This window comes from Lepisma saccharinum, chromosome 5 (assembly GCF_977018435.1).
Source record: "Lepisma saccharinum chromosome 5, izLepSacc3.1, whole genome shotgun sequence".
NCBI classification, from domain to species: domain Eukaryota; kingdom Metazoa; phylum Arthropoda; class Insecta; order Zygentoma; family Lepismatidae; genus Lepisma; species Lepisma saccharinum.
Window position 1 is genome coordinate 92,284,156 of NC_139233.1, and position 20,178 is coordinate 92,304,333.

A 20,178-nucleotide genomic window follows, 5' to 3' on the forward strand; every position below is an offset into this window, starting at 1 on the left:
TGAGGAAACGGTGCAGTCAGAGCTTGTGTCCCTACGGTTCGAAAGGCTGCATTGATTACGGACTGCTCGGTTCCAAGCGACACTTGTGGTTTGTCGCCTCGGTGTGAAATATCTCTCAGGATACTATTTGTATTCTAATAACATAGAAAGATAAAACTCTAAAGTAAGGATCACGAACCTTCCGACCCTCTGTAAACAACCGTCTCACTTCGAGTAACGTATCACTCCGCGCCAGCTGTTGTGAATGGTGCGGCCATCATATGCTGCTCACTCGCAACCTTTAATTTTACGTAACATGGAAAAACGTATTCTTATTTTAACTGATAATCTACACATTGAAGTATAATAAATTTTCTACAAGTGATTAAATACGTGTTCTTGTTCAAGAATGAACATATTTATCTGACACTGGGTTAACAGATCCCCCCTTCCCCCCATCTCTCTCAGTATGACACCGCCAAAGTTATACAAGAGAGTGAGAGATTCGTTTCAGTATATAACTAACTAACTAACTAACTAACTCCCTAGCCTTCTTAAACCCGAAGGTTCATGGCTGCAGCAACACAGGCCTTCCATGTTTCCCTATCTTGAGCAAGTTCTATATACTCTTTTCCATCCCTACCGATTTCCCTTAGGTCCATCTCAACGTTGTCCCTCCATCTTCGTCTTGGCCTTCCTACAGGTCTCTTACCATCAGGTTTCCCAACAAGAATCCTGTAAACTCCTCTTTCCTTTCCCATTCGTGCCACATGGCCTGCCCACCTAAGTCTTCTTGATTTAATTATTCTAATAATATCTGGACATGAATATAAATTATGTAGTTCTAAATTATGTAACCTTCTCCACTCACCTGTCTCCTCATCCCTTTTAGGTCCAAAGATTTTCCTAAGGATCTTATTTTCAAATACTCTCAATTTATGTTCCTCTTTCAATGTAAGGGACCAAGTTTCACAACCATATAATACTACAGGCAAAATTACTGTTTTTTATATTTTAACTTTTAGTTTCTTAGATATTAAACGAGAAGACAAAAGTTTATGAAGAGAGAAGTAACATGCATTTCCTGAATTAAGCCTACTTTTTATTTCCTCTTTAATATAATTTTCATTTGTTAATATTACTCCTAAGTATATTCAAGCCTTTATTGCCCAACGTTGTTGACATGTGGAGTATTGTTTTCTCCTTTGTGCAACAAATATACCGCCAGTTTTAGCAGAAGCTAAACAAAGATAAGCCTGGGGATAAAAAGAGATTGTTTATCTTTCTCTCGGTTTCTCGTGCACAAGAAGGCGATAATAAGCACATTATTTACGCACGTCTCATGCAAGTAATATATTTTCTTACCTTGATTCAGCAGTTCCTTTTTGAACTTGAGGCATTTTCGGCGCTAGACATTATTCTGTCAGAGTACGGTCTGTCAAATTTGCTTCCCAAAAAGGAACTCAAGGTGGCACAAGAGGCGATTTAACGTCGACTGCTAAAATTGGGAAGATCGTCATCAATCATCACTATTAACATCTTCCCCACAGTGGACAGGACGGCTCTTTGATTGAAAGAATACGAAAGCACCTCGCTTTGTATTGTGCTTATCTCAAAATCGGTGTACTTTTCTATACGAGCAACAACGTGTTTTTTTCGCGGGACTCATAACTTGACCGGTCGTTTTTCTTTCTTTTACCACGCCGAAAACACAAGACGCAGACACACAATTAATACACTTGGACACCAACTTCACTGCTTGCTCAGGATAGCACCGACACAACGTCACATAAACGTTAAGAACAACCTGCTTCTTGCCACTTTTCAAACGGCTGTACAAACGACTACTCTGAAAACACGGGAGACTTTCCTACACGCATGGAAGTCGCCATGTTCGAAATTGGCGCTATTTTCTTGCTGTTCACGTGATCGATTGTAATTTATACAATAATCACGTATTATTATTATAAATAGAAGCCTTTAATGAAAATATATTTTAAAATGTATAATCCAATGTAATTTACACGTTTCTCTACCATTAGCGTACTTTCATAGAACGGACTATACGATGCGGAAGAAATCCGTTATTAGGCTGTTGCCAACCTCAATACTTCTCACTAAGTCTAGTACAGAAAACGGAAGTGGTATGTCGAATGTCGGCATATGATAGTGCGATTTCACATTGTCAGTGACGATCCTCCGGGATGGGGGAGGGGGTGGGACGCAGGAGTCGATCTATAATTCAGAGGTGTTCACCATCCGGATGGTGACATCCTCACACTCCGGAATACTTTTGCGGGTGAAGGAGGGCAGGCCGTAGGGTGAGGGAGGTTGATTTAAAATGAACACCTCTCAACAAGAGAGAAGAAAAATGTGACAATATTTAAAAATTCACCCGCAAATATGCATTTTATTTTATATGTAGCGTACAATAAAATGTGATTGCCTCAAAATATTGCTGTATTCTACAGTCTTCTTTCCCCACTTTTATGCTTCTCTACGTTGCTGTTTTAGTTTCCCTTGGTGTCTTTGCTGCATAATCCATCATTTTTGAAATGGATGAAAAAGACATACGAGTGTGTTTTGGATAAAGTAACTTTAGATGTGTTGAAGTACACTCTGGTGGATACTGGAATGTGTGACATTGACGTGTAGATCGACCACGCTGTGACACGCACATTTGTCATTAGTTACGAGACGATGAGGGATAGGTGATATTTGAATTCCAAATTAGTTAGCCGTCCCCGTGACGGAGTGGTTAGCACATCGAGCTACGACGCCAGGGGTCCCGGGTTCGAATCGTGGCCTGGGCATGAATGTTTGTGAATGTCCATCGATTTCATCATATCATCATCATTTATCTCCATCTTCGCAAATTAGCCATAAGAGACACAAGAGGGGAAGTAAATTAAAGCAAATCAATCAAATCAAATGAGTTAGATTCATTATTTTATCTAATTAATAATTATTAATTTAGTCAATCAAATCATATGTATTAGCTTACTTTCATTATCTATAATAATAAATCATAACACTTTCAAACATCAAATAAATTTAATGAAGAAACCCCGGTTTCAAAACGTAATTTATCTCAATGTGTCACATTCTTCCAGCAAGGTTTTTTTAGTAATGAGAGAAAATTAATCCTTTGGTACGGCACCGTCTTACTCCTGGGGGATAAGATGTAAATTTTGTATTTGATTTTTTTTAATTTAGCGTTGCTTTTCTTCCACTTTTGTCTAATCCCGACGATGAGAATGAGTGATAGTCAGATGAAATTGATGAAGGGACACTCACAAATAACACCTATGCCGGGATTCGAGCCAGGGAACTTCGGTGATGAGTCTGAAAGTCGGCCACCAGGCAAGATGTACATTTTTTTATTTTATTATTTTTTTTTACATACATTCAATAACTTTCAACAGGTCATCAGTGATACACTGCTTATTCCGCATCTGTTGACAAATGGAATGTTTTTACACCTTGTAGGCTATGTGGATTATTTTTTTTCATAAGTTTGCAACACTGTTAGGGTACACGTGCTTTTGTTTACAGAAGGTCTGAAGTTCTATGATTCTCACTTTAGTACACAATCTAACACCTGACGTCCGGAATCACTTTGCGATGTTTCTTCTTGTGTTACGCATGCTATTTATTTATTAATTTTATTTTACTTTTCTTTCCAAATTAATGTGGAGTGGCCGCGGTGGCTCAGTCGGTAACGCGTCTGACTACCATGCTCAAGGTCCCGCGTTCGATCCCCGGCCGGTTCAAATCCGAGAACTTTTCTAAGGTTGGAAGCGGCCCCGGCGCCCACCCAGCGTCGAATAACATGGGTACCTGGGGGAAACCCTGGGGGGTAAAGGCGGTCAGGGGCGTGATGCTGATCACATCACCCCCACTCATGACCGGATCAAGAAAGTGTGGAGCGTTACCCCCACACCCCCTATACGCCTTCATGGCATGGTGCTATGCACAGGGGAGCACTTTACTTTATTTACTTTACTTTTTTTCCAAATTAATGTCATTTCGTGACTGCAAATCACTCCACAAATATAACTGTTTCCATCAATTCACGTACCGCCTTTCAAGACAAACAAATCTACATAATATATTCCAAAAACTAACAAAGCCCCATTACTTTCATAAGAAAAATAGCACCGAGAATGATCGCACTGCCATCTATGTTTCTCATCCGTCTGGGGAACCAGTTTCTTGGGTCGTTTTCCACACTACGTTATTCAAGGCGCTGTACCCTTACATCCCTAGTCCCTGACATCCTTTGTTGTCTGGTTCAATCCCTCCCCTGCCCTACAGCGTTGCATACCTTTCACCTGTTCTTGCGTTCTAATTAACCTTGGGAAAACCAGTTCTGATTGGTCAATCGGGTTCTTTCTTTGTTCTGGCGTTGTGACGTCATTTGACCTAGATCGCACATTCCCCAAATTCCTTTCTCGCCTACCCTCAGCGCGGAGTTCACAGTCTCCTGTTTCAAACCATCGTCTTTCATAACATAATAACATACATTATTACATACATAGTACACTATAGGCCTAACCATTTATTACCGGTACATATCGCGGGTTCGTGTACCGGGACCGTCTTCTTTCGTACCATTAACACCCTTCATAGCGGTTCATAAACCATAAAAACTTATTTTCAATATTATAAACATTAATATTATCGATTCATACATTACATACTTTGCAGTAATGAATATTAAACCATATGCATAGCTTTTAGTACCTCTAATTACCTTCTATATACATATTTTTCGTAAAATAAATAATTATATATTCAAAAAAGTTATAAACATGCAAATACATAAGTGTAAAGTATTCTAATAACATGTAAATTTATTCTAAATACATACGAATGAATTCTAAATACGTGCAAATAAATTGTGAATACGTGCAAATAAATTGTGAATATTAAATAGCGACCGGCCTTGGCGCGTTCCCCATCTACTGATAATGCTAATGTTTCTGTTCATGGTGAAGTTAATAAACAGAATATGCGACACTTGTCATCTGATAACTAACTTTGGACAGAAACCGTCTCGTAACGTTCCCATAGTGTTCTGCCCTACTGAAAAGGAAACTGTAAAAAATACCTTCTTCCGTAAGCAAGGATGATAAAACTAGGGATGGCCAGATCCGGATCCTGGCGGATCCGAAATCCCGATCCGGTTGGTTCCGGATCCTAAAATTTTTCGGATCCGGATCTGCGGATCCGGAATTTTCAGATCCGGATCCGGATCCAGAACTATCGGATCCGGAATTTTTGGATCCGGATCCGTTTTGCCATCCCTAATGCGCTTCTTTGGAAAGTAAGAATGTCTAGAACATATTGTTACCTGTTAATATACATACATATATATAATACAGGCTATATATATATATATATATATATATATATAATATACATACATACACACATATATATAGTGTGAGCGCGCGTGCGCGATTTGTAATTAATTAATACACTTACAAGGGAGGTCTAAGTCTCCCCCTCCGATTTCCATGAAAATTGGCAGGTGTATAGAGGGGCCCAAAGGAAGAAATACGGGGTTTTGTGTTTCAGCTAAAAAACGGTTTTATGGGGACCCCCCCTCAAATGTCAAGATGAGGAGAAATTGAAGTGGGGATCCGACCCCGAAACCACGTAAATATGGCATAGGAAGAAACAGGGGGCATAGGACCTCTCTATACACCTGCCAAATTTCTTGGAAATCGGAGGGGAACACAGGGGTCAGATCCTCACTTAAATTTGTCCTCATATTGACATTTGAGGGGAGGTTGCCCCTAGAACAGATTTTAGCCGAAACAGAAAAACAAGTATTTCTTTCTTTGGACCCGTTTATACACACACCTGCCAAGTTTCATGCACATCGGAGGGGAACACAGGGGTCAAATGCCCACTTAAATTTGTCCTCATCTTGACATTTGAGGGGGGAGCCCCCTAAAACAGTTTTTAGCCGAAACAGAAAAACACGTATTTCTTCCTTTGGGCCCGTTTATACACACACCTGCCAAGTTTCATGGAAATCGGAGGGGGACACAGAGGTCAAATTCCCACTTAAATTTGTCCTCATATTGACATTTGAGGGGGGTTCCCCCTAAAACAGTTTTTTAGCTGAAACAAAAGAACACTTTTTTCTTCCTTTGGGCCCGTTTATACACACTCCTGCCAAGTTTCATGGAAATCGGAGGGGGACACAGGGGTCAAATGCCAACTTAAATTTGTTCTCATCTTGACATTTGAGGGGGTTTTGCCCCCTAAAACAGTTTTCTAGCCGAAGCAAAAAAAAACGTATTTCTTCCTTTGGGCCCGTTTATACACACACCTGCCAAGTTTCATGGAAATCGGAGGGGGACACAGAGGTCAAATTCCCACTTAAATTTGTCCTCATATTGACATTTGAGGGGGGTTCCCCCTAAAACAGTTTTTTAGCTGAAACAAAAGAACACGTATTTCTTCCTTTGGGCCCGTTTATACACACTCCTGCCAAGTTTCATGGAAATCGGAGGGGGACACAGAGGTCAAATGCCCACTTAAATTTGTCCTCATCTTGATATTTGAGGGGGGGCTTGCCCCATAAAACAGTTTTTTAGCCGAAACAGAAAAACACGTATTTCTTCCTTTGGGCCCGTTTATACACACACCTGCTAAGTTTCATGGAAATCGGAGGGGAACACAGGGGTCACATCCTCACTTCAATTTGTCCTCATCTTGACATTTGAGGGGGTTTTGCCCCCTAAAACTGTTTTTTAGGTGAAACAAAAAACACGTATTTCTTCCATTGGGCCCCGCTATACACCTGCCAAGTTTCATGGAAATCGGAGGGGGACACTTAGATAACCTCCCTTGTTAGTCTTACACTTTGTAATTATATAACACTGCATATATTATAATGTTTTATTTTAATTTGTAAAACTGTAACTGTAGAAAAATTGTATAATTTTTGTATAACATTTCTATCTTGTTCTATGTGTTAAAGGTTTCATATTGGAATGGAATGTCTCACATTTATGTGTGCTTCCATTTCCAATACATTCGAATGAATACATATTCGTTTCAATGGCATTTACAAAATCACCTCTGACATTTTATGTTAAACAAGTAAGATTATTTTTGTGCACGAATGTGTTAGCCGATGCGTAGCAAAGTATTTTAGGAACAACACTTGAAAAAAATATTGTAAGACTAACAAATGAAAAATTTCTTTGAAATCGAAGATCATAATACCTTTTAAGGTGTGGTAATATTATAATGGGATTATGATACGAAACTCACGGATCCGGAACTTACGGATCCGGATCCAGATCCGAAACTTTCGGATCCGGATCCGGATCCGTTTGGCCATCCCTAGATAAAACCTGTTCATTTAACAAATCCAAGTAGCCCTAAGCATTTAAGGTTCCGTCGAAGGAAAATGGACTAACCAATTGTGTTCCACACAGCATGCGACACCATTAACGTACCAGCACTAACCATTCGGCTGTCCAAAATGGGTTTTCAGATAAAAAGCTTCGAATATTCTGGCATGCGAACTTCTCTCCCTAGACGTCACTTTGATCTCAATGCGTTACTGACGCGCTAAAGACATTTTAATGTTAATTTCTGACACCTCGAAAAGGAGCAAATTGGAAAACAAATCAGTCATAACGTTTTACTGGTTCAAGATACGTCGGAAAAATCTTCACCATTGCATTTCTCGTGAAATTCTAGCCTGATTTGACCCCCTTCTCATTTAAAATTCTGAAGTTGAATTCAAGATGGCGGACTTAAAGATGGCGACTTAGGCTCCTAATGTGGCGATTGACTCTATGCACTGGCTACGAACCACACACTGAAAATGTGCTTTGTTGTCCTTAACCTTCAAAGGAATGGAATTAGTTTAGTTAAAGCTGTGTTTTGATCTTTTATGTACAATAATGAAGAACAAAAATTACCAGATGCAGCCAAAATAGAGTTGGCACTTTTACCGATAAAAATCTTTGTCGTGTAACACAACAACATCGCCAGCCCGAGAAATCAATGGGGGTTTAATGGTACAGCTGCACGCATTGTCATGAAGGATAAACATTTCATACCCACTACAAAGATCGGTGACATACGTATATCGGCCGCCGAACAGACGCCTGCTACATTTATAGCTATGAGAAAAAGTAAATGTAACACGTGGCACTCCGCTACCAGCTGACAATTTGCCATCAAAAATCACGCATGCCGACAATTACCACAAGTAACTGACCAAGCTAATAATTTCCTATCTGATATTTTGCAACCAAACAAATGTATTTTTACTGACAAATGTATTTGAAGATAAATTCACAGTCATATTTTATTAGCACATTTACATCTTAACGACAGAACTGATGTATTTGTTCTCCCTCTTGCGTATGTAAAAGTACACCTGATCTTAGAAAAAATATACAGAGGTTGTTCGCTTTATATCCGACCATTGTCGATTCGGTGCTATCACCTGGCGTATCATGCTGGAACTATGGGTCTGCTGGCGGGAGCATGTTGTGTCTGACCTTGTAGGTGATTGAGTGTTGGTAGTGAATGTTTTCAAATGGCGACGAAAATCAACCGGTATTGGGAGGGTTACGTAATGGCCTTTTTCCATGCTAAGTTTTGATACGTACGCATTGTGAACCTGTATGAAAGGTACCTGGCGGGTTCCAAATGGAAGAAAGTTGTCACAATGTCCATCTCACTGCTGGTGGTCACATTCGGGCGATCACATACCGTGACATTGACGGCAAGGGGCGCAGCAACTTTGTTCGTCAGTGCAGGGAAAGTTTCCCTCGTGGCTTTATGGTTGTGACGAGATTCGGATATGAGGGTAAGTTGATGATACGCAAGGTGGACAAAAACGTGAAGGTGAATGCCAGATACTTGCAAGACTCCATTCTGACACCTATCTATCGGAGAGACATCCCAAAATTATATGGAATGGACGCGAACCAGGTGATGATCCATATGGACAAGGCTTCGAGTCATACCGCCAGAACATCACTACGTTTTTATCAGGAAATGCCAGAGGAATTAGGAATTCGTGTCATTCCGTTTGAAGACATTCCTGTGAAAAGCCCAGATGCCAGTTCAATGTATTTTTGCGAATTTAGACTGTTGAAACGACGTCTTCAACATCGCTGCCTGCGCACCCTGGATGGTCTATGGAAAGCTTGCAGGGAGGAGTGGGACAGAATTCCCATGCCTGTCCTGCGCCGGATCTTGCTGCAATGAAAACTGCGATGCCGGGCGATAATCCACAATGCTGGGGGTCCAATAGAACATGATCGTTGGTGGCGGCGCGGTATCTCCTAAGGTGGGAACCCGTCAAACATGGTCGGATATAAAGCGAACGACCTTCTGTATACTTGAAGGAATGCAAGTTTCACTTTCATTTTAAAACATTTCTGCGTTTATTCAATTTTTCGAAATGGACTGAATATCGATATCGAGTCGATATATTGAGTATCGAAAATTTCGACGTTGACGATATCGACAACATTGATGTCGACGTTAACAGTAAAATCGATACCTACAATATCGATATAGACTTTACCTACAATAACGATATTGACAATACTTATACATCTAAATCTTTCAATTTGAAGTTTCAATTGTAGTGCTATCTAGGAGAATCAGAGAATCGTGTTGTTCTTTGATGGAAGCGAGAAAAGGAGTCCCATAACTCTTTGGAGTTTGTAGTTTATAATCACACTAATCGAGGAACTGAAAATAAGCAAGCTTGAATGATGTTTTGCCATTTCTTACATAAACGTTTTGATTGGTTGACTGATTTGGTGATTTAAGTTCACTTTATCACAGAAAGGCTAATCGGGACTGGACCTACAGTTTAAAGTTGAATCCGAACCACTATGTGCCTCCACCTGGTATCGAATCCGGGACCCTTTGATTACAAGGCAACGAAGCTACCACTGCGCCATGGGGGAGGCTCTTACGTAGACGTTAAGTCATGCAGAAGATTATTTATGATGACAAGTATAGCACTCGCTGCAGGGACAGAACTTGGGAGATGAATGGTCAGAAATTGCCTCTGATTAACATGGAAAGCAAATACGTGCAACAACCAATAAAAGGAGTGAGGTTTATACATTATAGAACTTGCTGGTTACCTGTGTGTGCCCAAGTATACGATACGATACGAGACGACTTGGAAAAAACTCGGTCTCTAGTTGTAAATGACTGTCTTGTTTTTGGTCTCGCTTGAATTTGTAAACACCTGTCTAGGTCTCGGTAGGCAAGTATCGGCTTTGTTTCGATTTAGTATACGGAGTGTCACAGCTTAAACGTTTTTGTAATAACATTTTTCTGTTCGATGCATCGTTTCGACGCTACGAACAGTGACAGTGCCAGAAGAGGGCACTGACGAACGCCCCCTCCCAGTCGGCCAGTTCCCTGCTTTCCCCAGCAAAAACGAAAAACCAGATAAATTAATAAATGTTTCTTAGCATAAATATGAAATGTTGTGTACTTTTTAGAAGCTTTATAAATGTAATGCCTCCCCAGAAAATATTCCCGGTGAATGTGAGTATGAAGAAGTTCGGATCTACAGGATCGTGAGCTGATGGTGAAACAGAGATGGGGCGAATGTGAACCTTGTACTGTTTGGTTTCTTTGTACTATTTCCTGTTGCTAAGTACCGTCAAGCGCAACAGAATGCACGTACATACCATCATGTATTTTAATACAGACAAATTTAAGAACAGGGATAACGACATATCGATGTCGACAATATCGTTATCGATATATCGAATATCGACTTTTCGAATATCGAAAAATCGAGTATCGACGATTTGAAAACATCGACCCGCACTCAGATTATGTTTTTTCGCGTTGCTCACTTCGTATATACAGTAAGTTTGCAATACACATCAGTACTTTGTAGAACTCTCGAATTACACTTATCGCACTGCATATACAGATATGGGGCATTCCATTCTCTTGTGGGACACGCGGGCTACAGTTTTGATATTGAAGTAACTATTCTACTGATAGTTAATAACCAACATTTCTCTCACAGTTTCTGTGCAAGGAAATATGAAACTTAACAATATTGATTAAACATAACCACCCTTAAAATACTTTCCACTTTTGTAGCTATAAGTGAACAATTTTGTGTTACGGGTGGGACAGACGAAACACTGTTTCTTTACTTGATAAGAAATTTATTTTCATTTCTGTGAATTGTCAAATAATGAAAAAAAAATGTTTCAGACAAAGAGAAAAGGTAATTGACCTTTGAATATTCTAGTGGAGTTGAGGGGGAAATGTAACAGTTAGAGGAGAAACTAATTGTTTTTTGGAGTCACCGGTGGGACACAATGCAAAACACAAGCAATCAAAAATTAAAAATAAAGGAACAATATGCAAAATACCTTCTGCTTCTAACTTAACTATGTAAAATACTTGAATTTTTATGCAAATCACATATTTTAGATTGTTTACTCACAAGATTGGATAAGGTTATAGTATTGTATTCAATTTTAAAAACTGAGTTTTTTAGGGCGTCGCCGATGGTGCAGTGGTAGCGTCGTTGCCTTGTAATCAAGGGGTCCCAGGTTCGATACCCGATGGAGGCTCATAGTGGTTCGGATCCCACTTTAAACTGTAGGTCCAGTCCCGATTAGCCTTACTGTGCATAAAGTGGACTTACCAAATCAATCAATCAATCAAAAAACTGAGGTTCAGGGACACTTTTACTTGGAATGCCCAACAGGAATTTACCTTTATTCAACATCTGATTCATGCGCCAGATGTGCTGGAATGTGCCAGATTAGTGAGTTGAAATTTGATATAATTTCCCCGTTTTGAATGTAAAAACCTTTTCGTATTTAAGTTTTGTAGATGTGTGTGTGTGATGCAGATCAAAAACTTATCAGATAGAGCATAAATACTGTGCTATGCCTAGCAGTAGGAGACTACAGTACTTAAACTTCAGATTTGTGTCACCTGATAACAATTCCCTTATTTTTTTTTTTTTAGAAAATTTCAGTGCTCTCAAGTTTGGTTTCTTGTACATTTCAGGTAAAATAGTTACTACTCTTTGTTTTTCTTTCCTTTAGACAATGGGGAAATGTTGATGATGAAAAGCGTGCATATTACATGAAGTTTCTACATGATCTGTCAGATATATCATACAAAAACATGGGAGTATTCAAGAAATATGTAAACGATGCAACACTTCCACAAAGTGGGTATGCCGACATTGTGCAAGAGGTAAAGTTTTTTGATTTTTTATTGTATTCAATTTAGAGATAGGTGAGACAAGCCTCGAAATTCGAAACGAGAACGAAATCAGTCCCTTAGAGCTCCATGGAAACGAAGTCGATATGAAGACAGGCCTTTGTAAAATTAGCACAAAACCGAAATTAGCGTCCGAGAGTTTTGTAAACATTTTGTAAAAATTCAAATAAACTAAAATAGCTTTATTATGGACTCGTTCGGACATAAAAATGAGGTTATATATTTTGCTAATCGTAATTCCATTATATGTGCAGCGTGGTCCAACGTGTCGAAACGTAAACACCATGTAACACTACACTACATGTTGCACATACACGTATTTCCAGACAAGCCAAGACGAGATTCTGCTACATCTCGCTTCATCTCTTCTTTCCTCTTATATCAAAGTCAGGGCCGCATGTCCTTCTTTTTAGCCCCCGGTAGTGTTTCGCTTCTTATGTTCATAATATGTTCACTGAAGATTTATTGTTAATTTTACGCATTTCCATGGCGGAAAAAAAATGGATCCTTGTGCAGGGTAGTCCAAAAGGACTTTACAATTTTGGACGTGTATAAAAATTTATGGAAAAGTTACGGAACTGGTTGTGGGCTTATTTTATAATGAAATACATGAAGTGTGACTGGCGTTGTAGAATAGTACCGAATTTCGCCACCGCAAGCGCCAGCGGCAGATCCATTACTACTACAGGCAGTGAGAAACAATATCAGCGGTGAATTGCCTCCTGTCCCCCCACCCCGCCCTTTCGTCTCAGCTCAGCATGGTAGATGTCTTCAAGGTCAACGGTTGCATGGCACTATATGAATATACCCAGTCCCCCTCAGGTGTACCATCCAGAAAACGAACTGTCTCGGGCTGCCAGCAGCCATTTTATTTAAATTATTGTGGACCCCTGGAGTCGCAGTGACTGTGCACACTAGTCCTCCACGGAGGTCGACTATTCGTCGTTACTGTAGATAATGCACGTCAACAATCAAAACTTTGACACCAACAATATCCTCTAATAAGATGCAGAAACGTGGAAAAACATGAATCAATATGCTTTCTGAGCACAAGCATCATTTTCTAAGCCAACTGAGCCTGCCCGATGGCGCAGTGGTATCGTCGTTGTCTTGTAATCAAGGGGTCCCGGGTTCGATACTCGGTGGAGACACATAGTGGTTCGGATTCCACTTTAAACTATAGATCCAGTCCCAATTAGCCTTACTGTGCATAAAGTGGACTTAAAACACCAAATCAATCAATCAATCAATCTAAGCTAACTAAAAGCCGTGCCCACCTTTGGAACCCATGCGCCACCTTGGGAACAGATGTAACGGTTTAGAAATTATCTTTTTTACAAAAGTTACAAGCAATGTTACAAAATATCCATTTGGTACACACAAGGATTGCTAAAATATATGACAGTCCCGATTTGCCTGAGAATGAGGCCATGTTTGCTATTACGGGAGCAGGCATTGCAGACGCAAAAGAATAAATAAACCATTCTTTGTTCTTCCAACACATACCATTAATATGACATACATAATCCCATTTCATATTTCAATATTGTGTTAAAAAACATATTTTGTTAACAAATGCTGTACTACATTGATAAAAAATATATCATATACTGTATATAAATGTACATTCCATGATTGTACAGATTAATTTGTCTCTTAAAATGTCACAAATATTTGTTCATCACAGTACAATAGACATATTCAGTTTATAAAAATGCATTAAGCAGTTTACAAATGTATGATCAAAATGGAGAATTAATACTCTATAATTTTATTTTTATGTAAAAAATTGCTACATACTTGATATTTCTCACATTTATTTTAGTAATTGTTACTAATATTTATTGTACAAGATAATTTATTTTTGTACTGTAATAATTCATTATTTACAGCATAGTTTCTATTTTATCGTTAAATGAGCTTAAAAAGTTAATGTAGTATACTGTACCTGAACATGAACATATTTGTTAGTTAAGTAATATTTTAATTGCATGTTTCATTGCATAATGTTTGCCCTAAATGTATTTTAAAACAGTTAGTTCTGTAAGAAGGACTAAATATTTTTATTTTAAAGTGTCACGTTTTCTATTAAGGGCGTTCGGAAATGAATTGGACAAGCGTTATATAATCCACATTTGTTATATTTTACCTGCAATACAATGATGTACATTACCAGTAATCTCCCCCTGACTGAATGCACCGCTTCCATTTATCGGGAACTTTCCTGATGGCTGCAGAGAACACTCTCTTGGAGTAAAGTTTCACCACTCACGGACAGCGGTCTGGAGTTCTTCATTAGATTGAAAGTGTCGTCCTTCATTTTGTCGAACAGTGCGTAATCCGAGGGGGCTAAATCCGGTGAATAAGCAGGATGTGGGAGCACCGTAAATCCCACTGTTGCCAATACCTCCTGTGTTTGGCGGCTCGTATGCGGCTTCGCATTGTCATGCTGAACAATCACCCCGAGAGCCCATTTTCCTTGCCGCCTCTGCTGAATTATGCGTCGCAGCTTTCGTAGAGTTTCACAGTAGTTGTCGCTGTTTACAGTTTGGGTAGTGAGAAGCCAGTCCGCCAGCAAAATTCCATCTTCATCCCAGAAAACTGTACCCATTTGCTTCTTGGGAGTGAGAGTCGGTCGAGGTTTTTTGGAGCGTGGGCTTCCAGTGTGTTTCCATTCCATGGATTGCCTTTTTTTCTCTGGAGTTTCGAAGAGGAACCAAGATTCGTTGCCAGTCACCAGTCTTTCGAAAAAATGTTCTCTGTCTTGGTTGTAACGGCGCAACAATTCTCTGCACATGTCCACTCGCTGTTGTTTCTGCTGATCCGTCAGAACGCGAGGCACCCACTGAGCACAAATTTTCCTCATTTGTAGATCCTCATGAATGATTGCATGCAGAGTTGCTCACCCAAAACCAGTTTCACGTTGCGTTGTTCAATTGTTACACGTCGATCTCCCATAATCAAGTTGGAAACACTTTGGATTGCTGCTGGGGTATGCGTTGACCTTGGGCGACCACCGCTGACGCCTTTGTCCACACTTTCGTTTCCCCTTTTGAAATTTTGAACCCACTGAAGCACTGTACTCCGTGAAGGCGCTGACCCACCACAAACGGCCACAAGTTGGCGATAAATTTCCGATGCCGAAACACCCTCTTTAAACAGGAACCACGTAGTCCACCAATGACCACGAGAATCACTTTCCATTTCGTAGCTGGTCCACGTATTCACTCACACCCGTTCACGTTATGAGTCAGCAATTCTCTGGTAGTGGCTCAAGCAGAGCCATCTTGTGGTGGAATGTAGAACTATGTCCGACTGTTTAGCAAAACAAAGTTCGCTTGACAGATGTTATTTGCAACAATGCAGTGTTGCCAGTCCAATTCATTTCCGAACGACCCATATATTTATGATCTCTGTAACAAAAACAATGCACTTTTAAGATTTTGTTATTAACAGTTATGGGAGTTATTTTTCCTAATTTCTGAAATTTTTCTCTCATTAGATATTTGTAAATTTTCCTAGAAACTTAACCAGGGCTACCTTTGGTTCACCTACCTTATAGTACACCACTTACTACTATTATATAAGGGTTGTTTGATACTCATATACCAGGAATGGAGTAAGCTTATGCTTAATGTAGTATGTCATAATATGTAAAATACGTACGTACGTACGTATGTACGTAAAAAATATGTGTTTGATGTACAAATCTCTAACTATGATTTTGGTGTTGTAAATGCTCAATGCAGCTAGCTGACTTTTAATTTATATGTGTATATGTTCTGGTAACTTTTATAATCTGATCAGGAATATCATATTTCAGATTATCAATCACTTAAAACCCAAACCAAGCGGATTTGTTACTAAAGAAATGGAACTTGAAGAAGTGATGACAGAATTTGGCTTATGCTTCACTATTAATTCACAAGTAGTGAAGTATTTGCTTCCTGGGTAAGTGGTTAAGATTTTCAACATTTGCTAATTGATGTTGACAACTAATTTGTTTTGCTTCTCAAGATTTCGATTGTTTCTAACCATTGATTTAAGAACGTCTCATATGATCTCTCTGGCACTCTGAATATGGATCAGTACATATATTTGTTGTTCGGGAGTCGGGACAATTCAGATAAACAAAAATTGATGTACAAGAGTTCTGTTATCACATGCATTGTTTCAAGTAATATTGTTTTGGATTGTTCCGTGAATTACATAAATTCTCCAATGGTCTCCACTCCTCTTATCTCTTCTCCTGTCTTCGATTCTCGACTCCATTGCACTCTTCTCCTCTCCTCTTCGGCCTTCTCTTTTTCTTTCTTTCTCTCTTTCACTCTACTCTACACTCCCCTCTTCTCGTCCCTTCCCTTACTCTCTACTTCCCTCTTCTCGTCTCATCCTTTACTGTCCACTCCACTCTTCTCGTCTCATCCTTTAATCTCCTCTACCTTCATCTCGACTCATCCTTTACTCTCCACTCCTCTCTTTTCGTCTCATCCTTTACTCTTCACTCCCCTCTTCTTGTCTCATCATTTACTCTCCACTCCCCTCTTCTCTTCCTTTACTCTCCACTCCTCTCTTCTTGACTCATCCTTTACTCTCCACTCCTCTCTTCTTGTCTCATCCTTTACTCTCCAATCCCCTCTTCTCGTCTTATCATTTACCCTCCAATCCCCTCTTCTCGCCTCATTCTTAAATCTCGCCTCCTCTCTTCCCGTCTCATCCTTTACTCTCCAATCCTCTATTCTCGTCTCATTCTTTTATCTCCACTCCCCTATTCTCGTCTCAACCTTTACTTTCCACTCCCCTCTTCTCGTCTCTACCTTTACTCTCCACTCACCTCTTCTCTTCTCATCCTTTACTCTCCACTCCCCTATTCTCGTCCCTTTCCTTACTCTCCACTCCCCTATTCTCGTCTCATCCTTTACTCTCCACTCCCTGATTCTCGTCCCTTCCCTTACTCTCCACTCCCCTCTTCTCGTCTCTTCCTTTACTCTCAACTCCACTCTTTTCGTCTCATCATTTACTCTCCACTCCACTATTCTCGTCCATTCCTTTACTCTCCACAGCCCTCTTCTCGTCTTATCCTTTACTCTCCACTCCCATATTCTCGTCTCATCCTTTACTCTCCACTCCCCTATTCTCGTGTCTTCCTTTGCTGTCCACTCGAGTCTTCTCGTCTCATCCTTCACTCTCCACTCCTCTCTTCTAGTCTCTTCCTTTAATCTCAAATCCACTCTTCTCGTCCCTTCCCTTACTCTCCACTCCCCTCTTCTCGTCTCATCCTTTACTCACCTTCCCCTATTCTCGTCTCATTCATTACTCTCCACTCCCCTCTTCTCGTCTCTTCCTTTACTCTCCACTCTCCTCTTTTCGTCTCATTTTTTACTCTCCACTCCCCTATTCTCGTCCATTCCCTTACTCTCCACTCCACTTTTCTCGTCTTATGCCCTGTCCATGCGTACTTGTGTCCATTCCACACCAATCAAAACCGAACTAAATGTGCGGTGTTTAATTACACGAAGACTGAAACTATAACCTGAATCAAAACATTTTGGCACTCCCAAACTGAATCTTCCTCTCAAAATTTCAGTTCAGTGAACTGTTAATAGTGCCTCAGAAGTAAATAGTTCGGAGTACCGAAACTAAAATTATGTGGAAGCAATTCCAGTCCGAACTGATATTGAACAAAAACTCGGCGCTCACTTACGCGGGACAGAAACTTGCCTCTGCCGTTTTATTTCAGGTTCAGTGAGTCTGAAATCACGTCGGAATCAATTTTTTTTATTTCGGTTTAGTTTCAGTCCCGATCCCTGCTTTTGGTGGTGATATTGAGACGGATGTGAAAGACCTTTGTAAGGAGAAGAAATATGCGCATCCGTCACATTGAGATCAGTAATTAAGACGCATTTTCTTATGAATTATTTCCACACAGTTGTAGGAGCATTTTCTTTGATAACACATTATGAAATAATTGATTTTTTTACTGGATGCCTAGGACATCACAAACACTAAACGTGTGCGTATGTTGTTAGTTAAAATCATATGGAATTCTCATTGGCTGTAAAAATACAATTTTGCTCTGAATACAACCATAGAAAAATTGTTGGGGATTCATGGCCTCGTGTTTGGGTGAAAAGCGCTCCGCGGTTTGAAATGTTTGAGAACTGCTGGGTGCTTGCGCCGTCTTGTCTGTTACAGGTAAATGCCTCGCTCGCATGCAAGGAAGCCAAAGTTGATATTGCAAAAGTTTTAACCGAATAATACATAGCGTTAATACTGTTGTCTCTGAATCCTAAACAGCCATCTTACCCCAACTTGATTCGATATCTTACCCCAATGTTTTGGTTGAAATGGCCAAATGCAGGGCATTTTCCGGCACCTTAGAAATGTATATTAATTTTCATAATTAAATAATATGTTAATTGTATTCTTTAAAATATACTTTATGGATGTGATATATTGCAAAATATGTTTTCACTTAGTGTTGGACAGTGATAATTTTGACAAGAAAACACTTGACGTATACGCCAATATATGTGCCATGTATTTTTAAAATAGTTTCACATCCTCTACCAATATAGCACACAAATGTCAAAAAAACATCCAGTGGTGGACATTAGTCGAAACTTCTGGATATCTAATAGACACCCATGATTATCCAATAGACACCCATAGAATGTCCCCTGGATATCAATTTGTCCGCATACGTGATATATGTGGAATGTCCAGAAAAATATATGTTATGGACAGTGGCGTAGCAACCGGTGGGCAAAGTGGGCGACCGCCCGGGGCCTCCCATCCATGGGATTGATACGAAACATGTAAAAAATGGAAGTAGGATAAAAAGATGGAAAAGGCTAAATTCTGTGGGCAAAAACTTAAAACATTCTCTTTTTATCTGTCTTTAAAATATATTTCAACGTTATAACTTGAATGAATACGTCAAATCAGAGGCGTACCATACAGCCTAAGGGGGCCGAAAAAAATATTGTCATATTTATTATGTGAAATATTTACGAAAAAATTCACGATAACTTGCTTAGACATATTTACCCATTTATTCATTTCTTGCTAAAAAGCACTCCAGATTTTAATATGTTAACAATAAAGTTCCTCCAACTGCCACGAAGCAAGTGCGAGGCCTTTAAATGCTTGCGTTGTTTTTAACTCAAAGAGGGCATGGATACTTTTAACAGTTCTTCCTTCGTTCCTAAACCTCCAGAAAAAGAGAGAAAGACATTTTAGAGTGAGTGAAATTATTGAATATAATTTTCAGCAGTAACTTATAATAATAATAATAATAATTATAATAATAATAATTATTATTATTTAAATATGATAATTTGCTGACATATCCCTGAAGATTTAGTATCGATTCACATTGAGATATCAAATTTAACCCTTACATGAAAACGGGCGTGATGCACCACCCACGAGTATTTCTCTTTTTGTTGTTAAGTTGGTATTTCTGTGAACATTTTCAAGCACGATTGCGTAATCTTTCTATGTAATGAGCTTTATATTAGGTGCAATCAGTTGTTGAAAGTAACATTGTCGGTGCTAATAATTGACCCTATGTGGTGATGTATCACCCCGTTACCTTTCACGTGTGCGAAAGTTTTGTTCTACACTTGTACAAAATGCCATTCAAAAAGGTGACCGACCATGAATTCGATACTTTTGTGAATATAAGTGACTTCGATGATGAGGACGACGGAGAATCTGAAATTGTGAGAACAATGTAGAAGAGATGTGAAAACTCTCCTTCGAAGTGTGCATGGATCCGGTCGTAATCCGGCCTCATTTAACTGAGCAATTTTAATTAATTTTACTTTCAAAATTGTAAAAAATAAATAAATTGCAATATAATAAAGTAATGCATCATATATTAATACGTAGGAAAAGAACTGGCATGTA

The 20,178-nt window shown here is 39.4% G+C and overlaps 1 protein-coding gene across 1 annotated transcript in view; it reads left to right on the forward strand.

Moving 5' to 3' along the window:
* LOC145988431 (sodium channel protein Nach-like) overlaps positions 1-20,178 on the forward strand; it is a 200,302-nt gene that overhangs the window by 26,383 nt on the left and 153,741 nt on the right. Inside the window, exons 3-4 of the mRNA XM_083123323.1 lie at positions 12,084-12,237; positions 16,088-16,215. Coding sequence (XP_082979449.1) covers positions 12,084-12,237; positions 16,088-16,215 — 282 coding nt within the window. The remainder of the gene's footprint in view (positions 1-12,083; positions 12,238-16,087; positions 16,216-20,178) is intronic.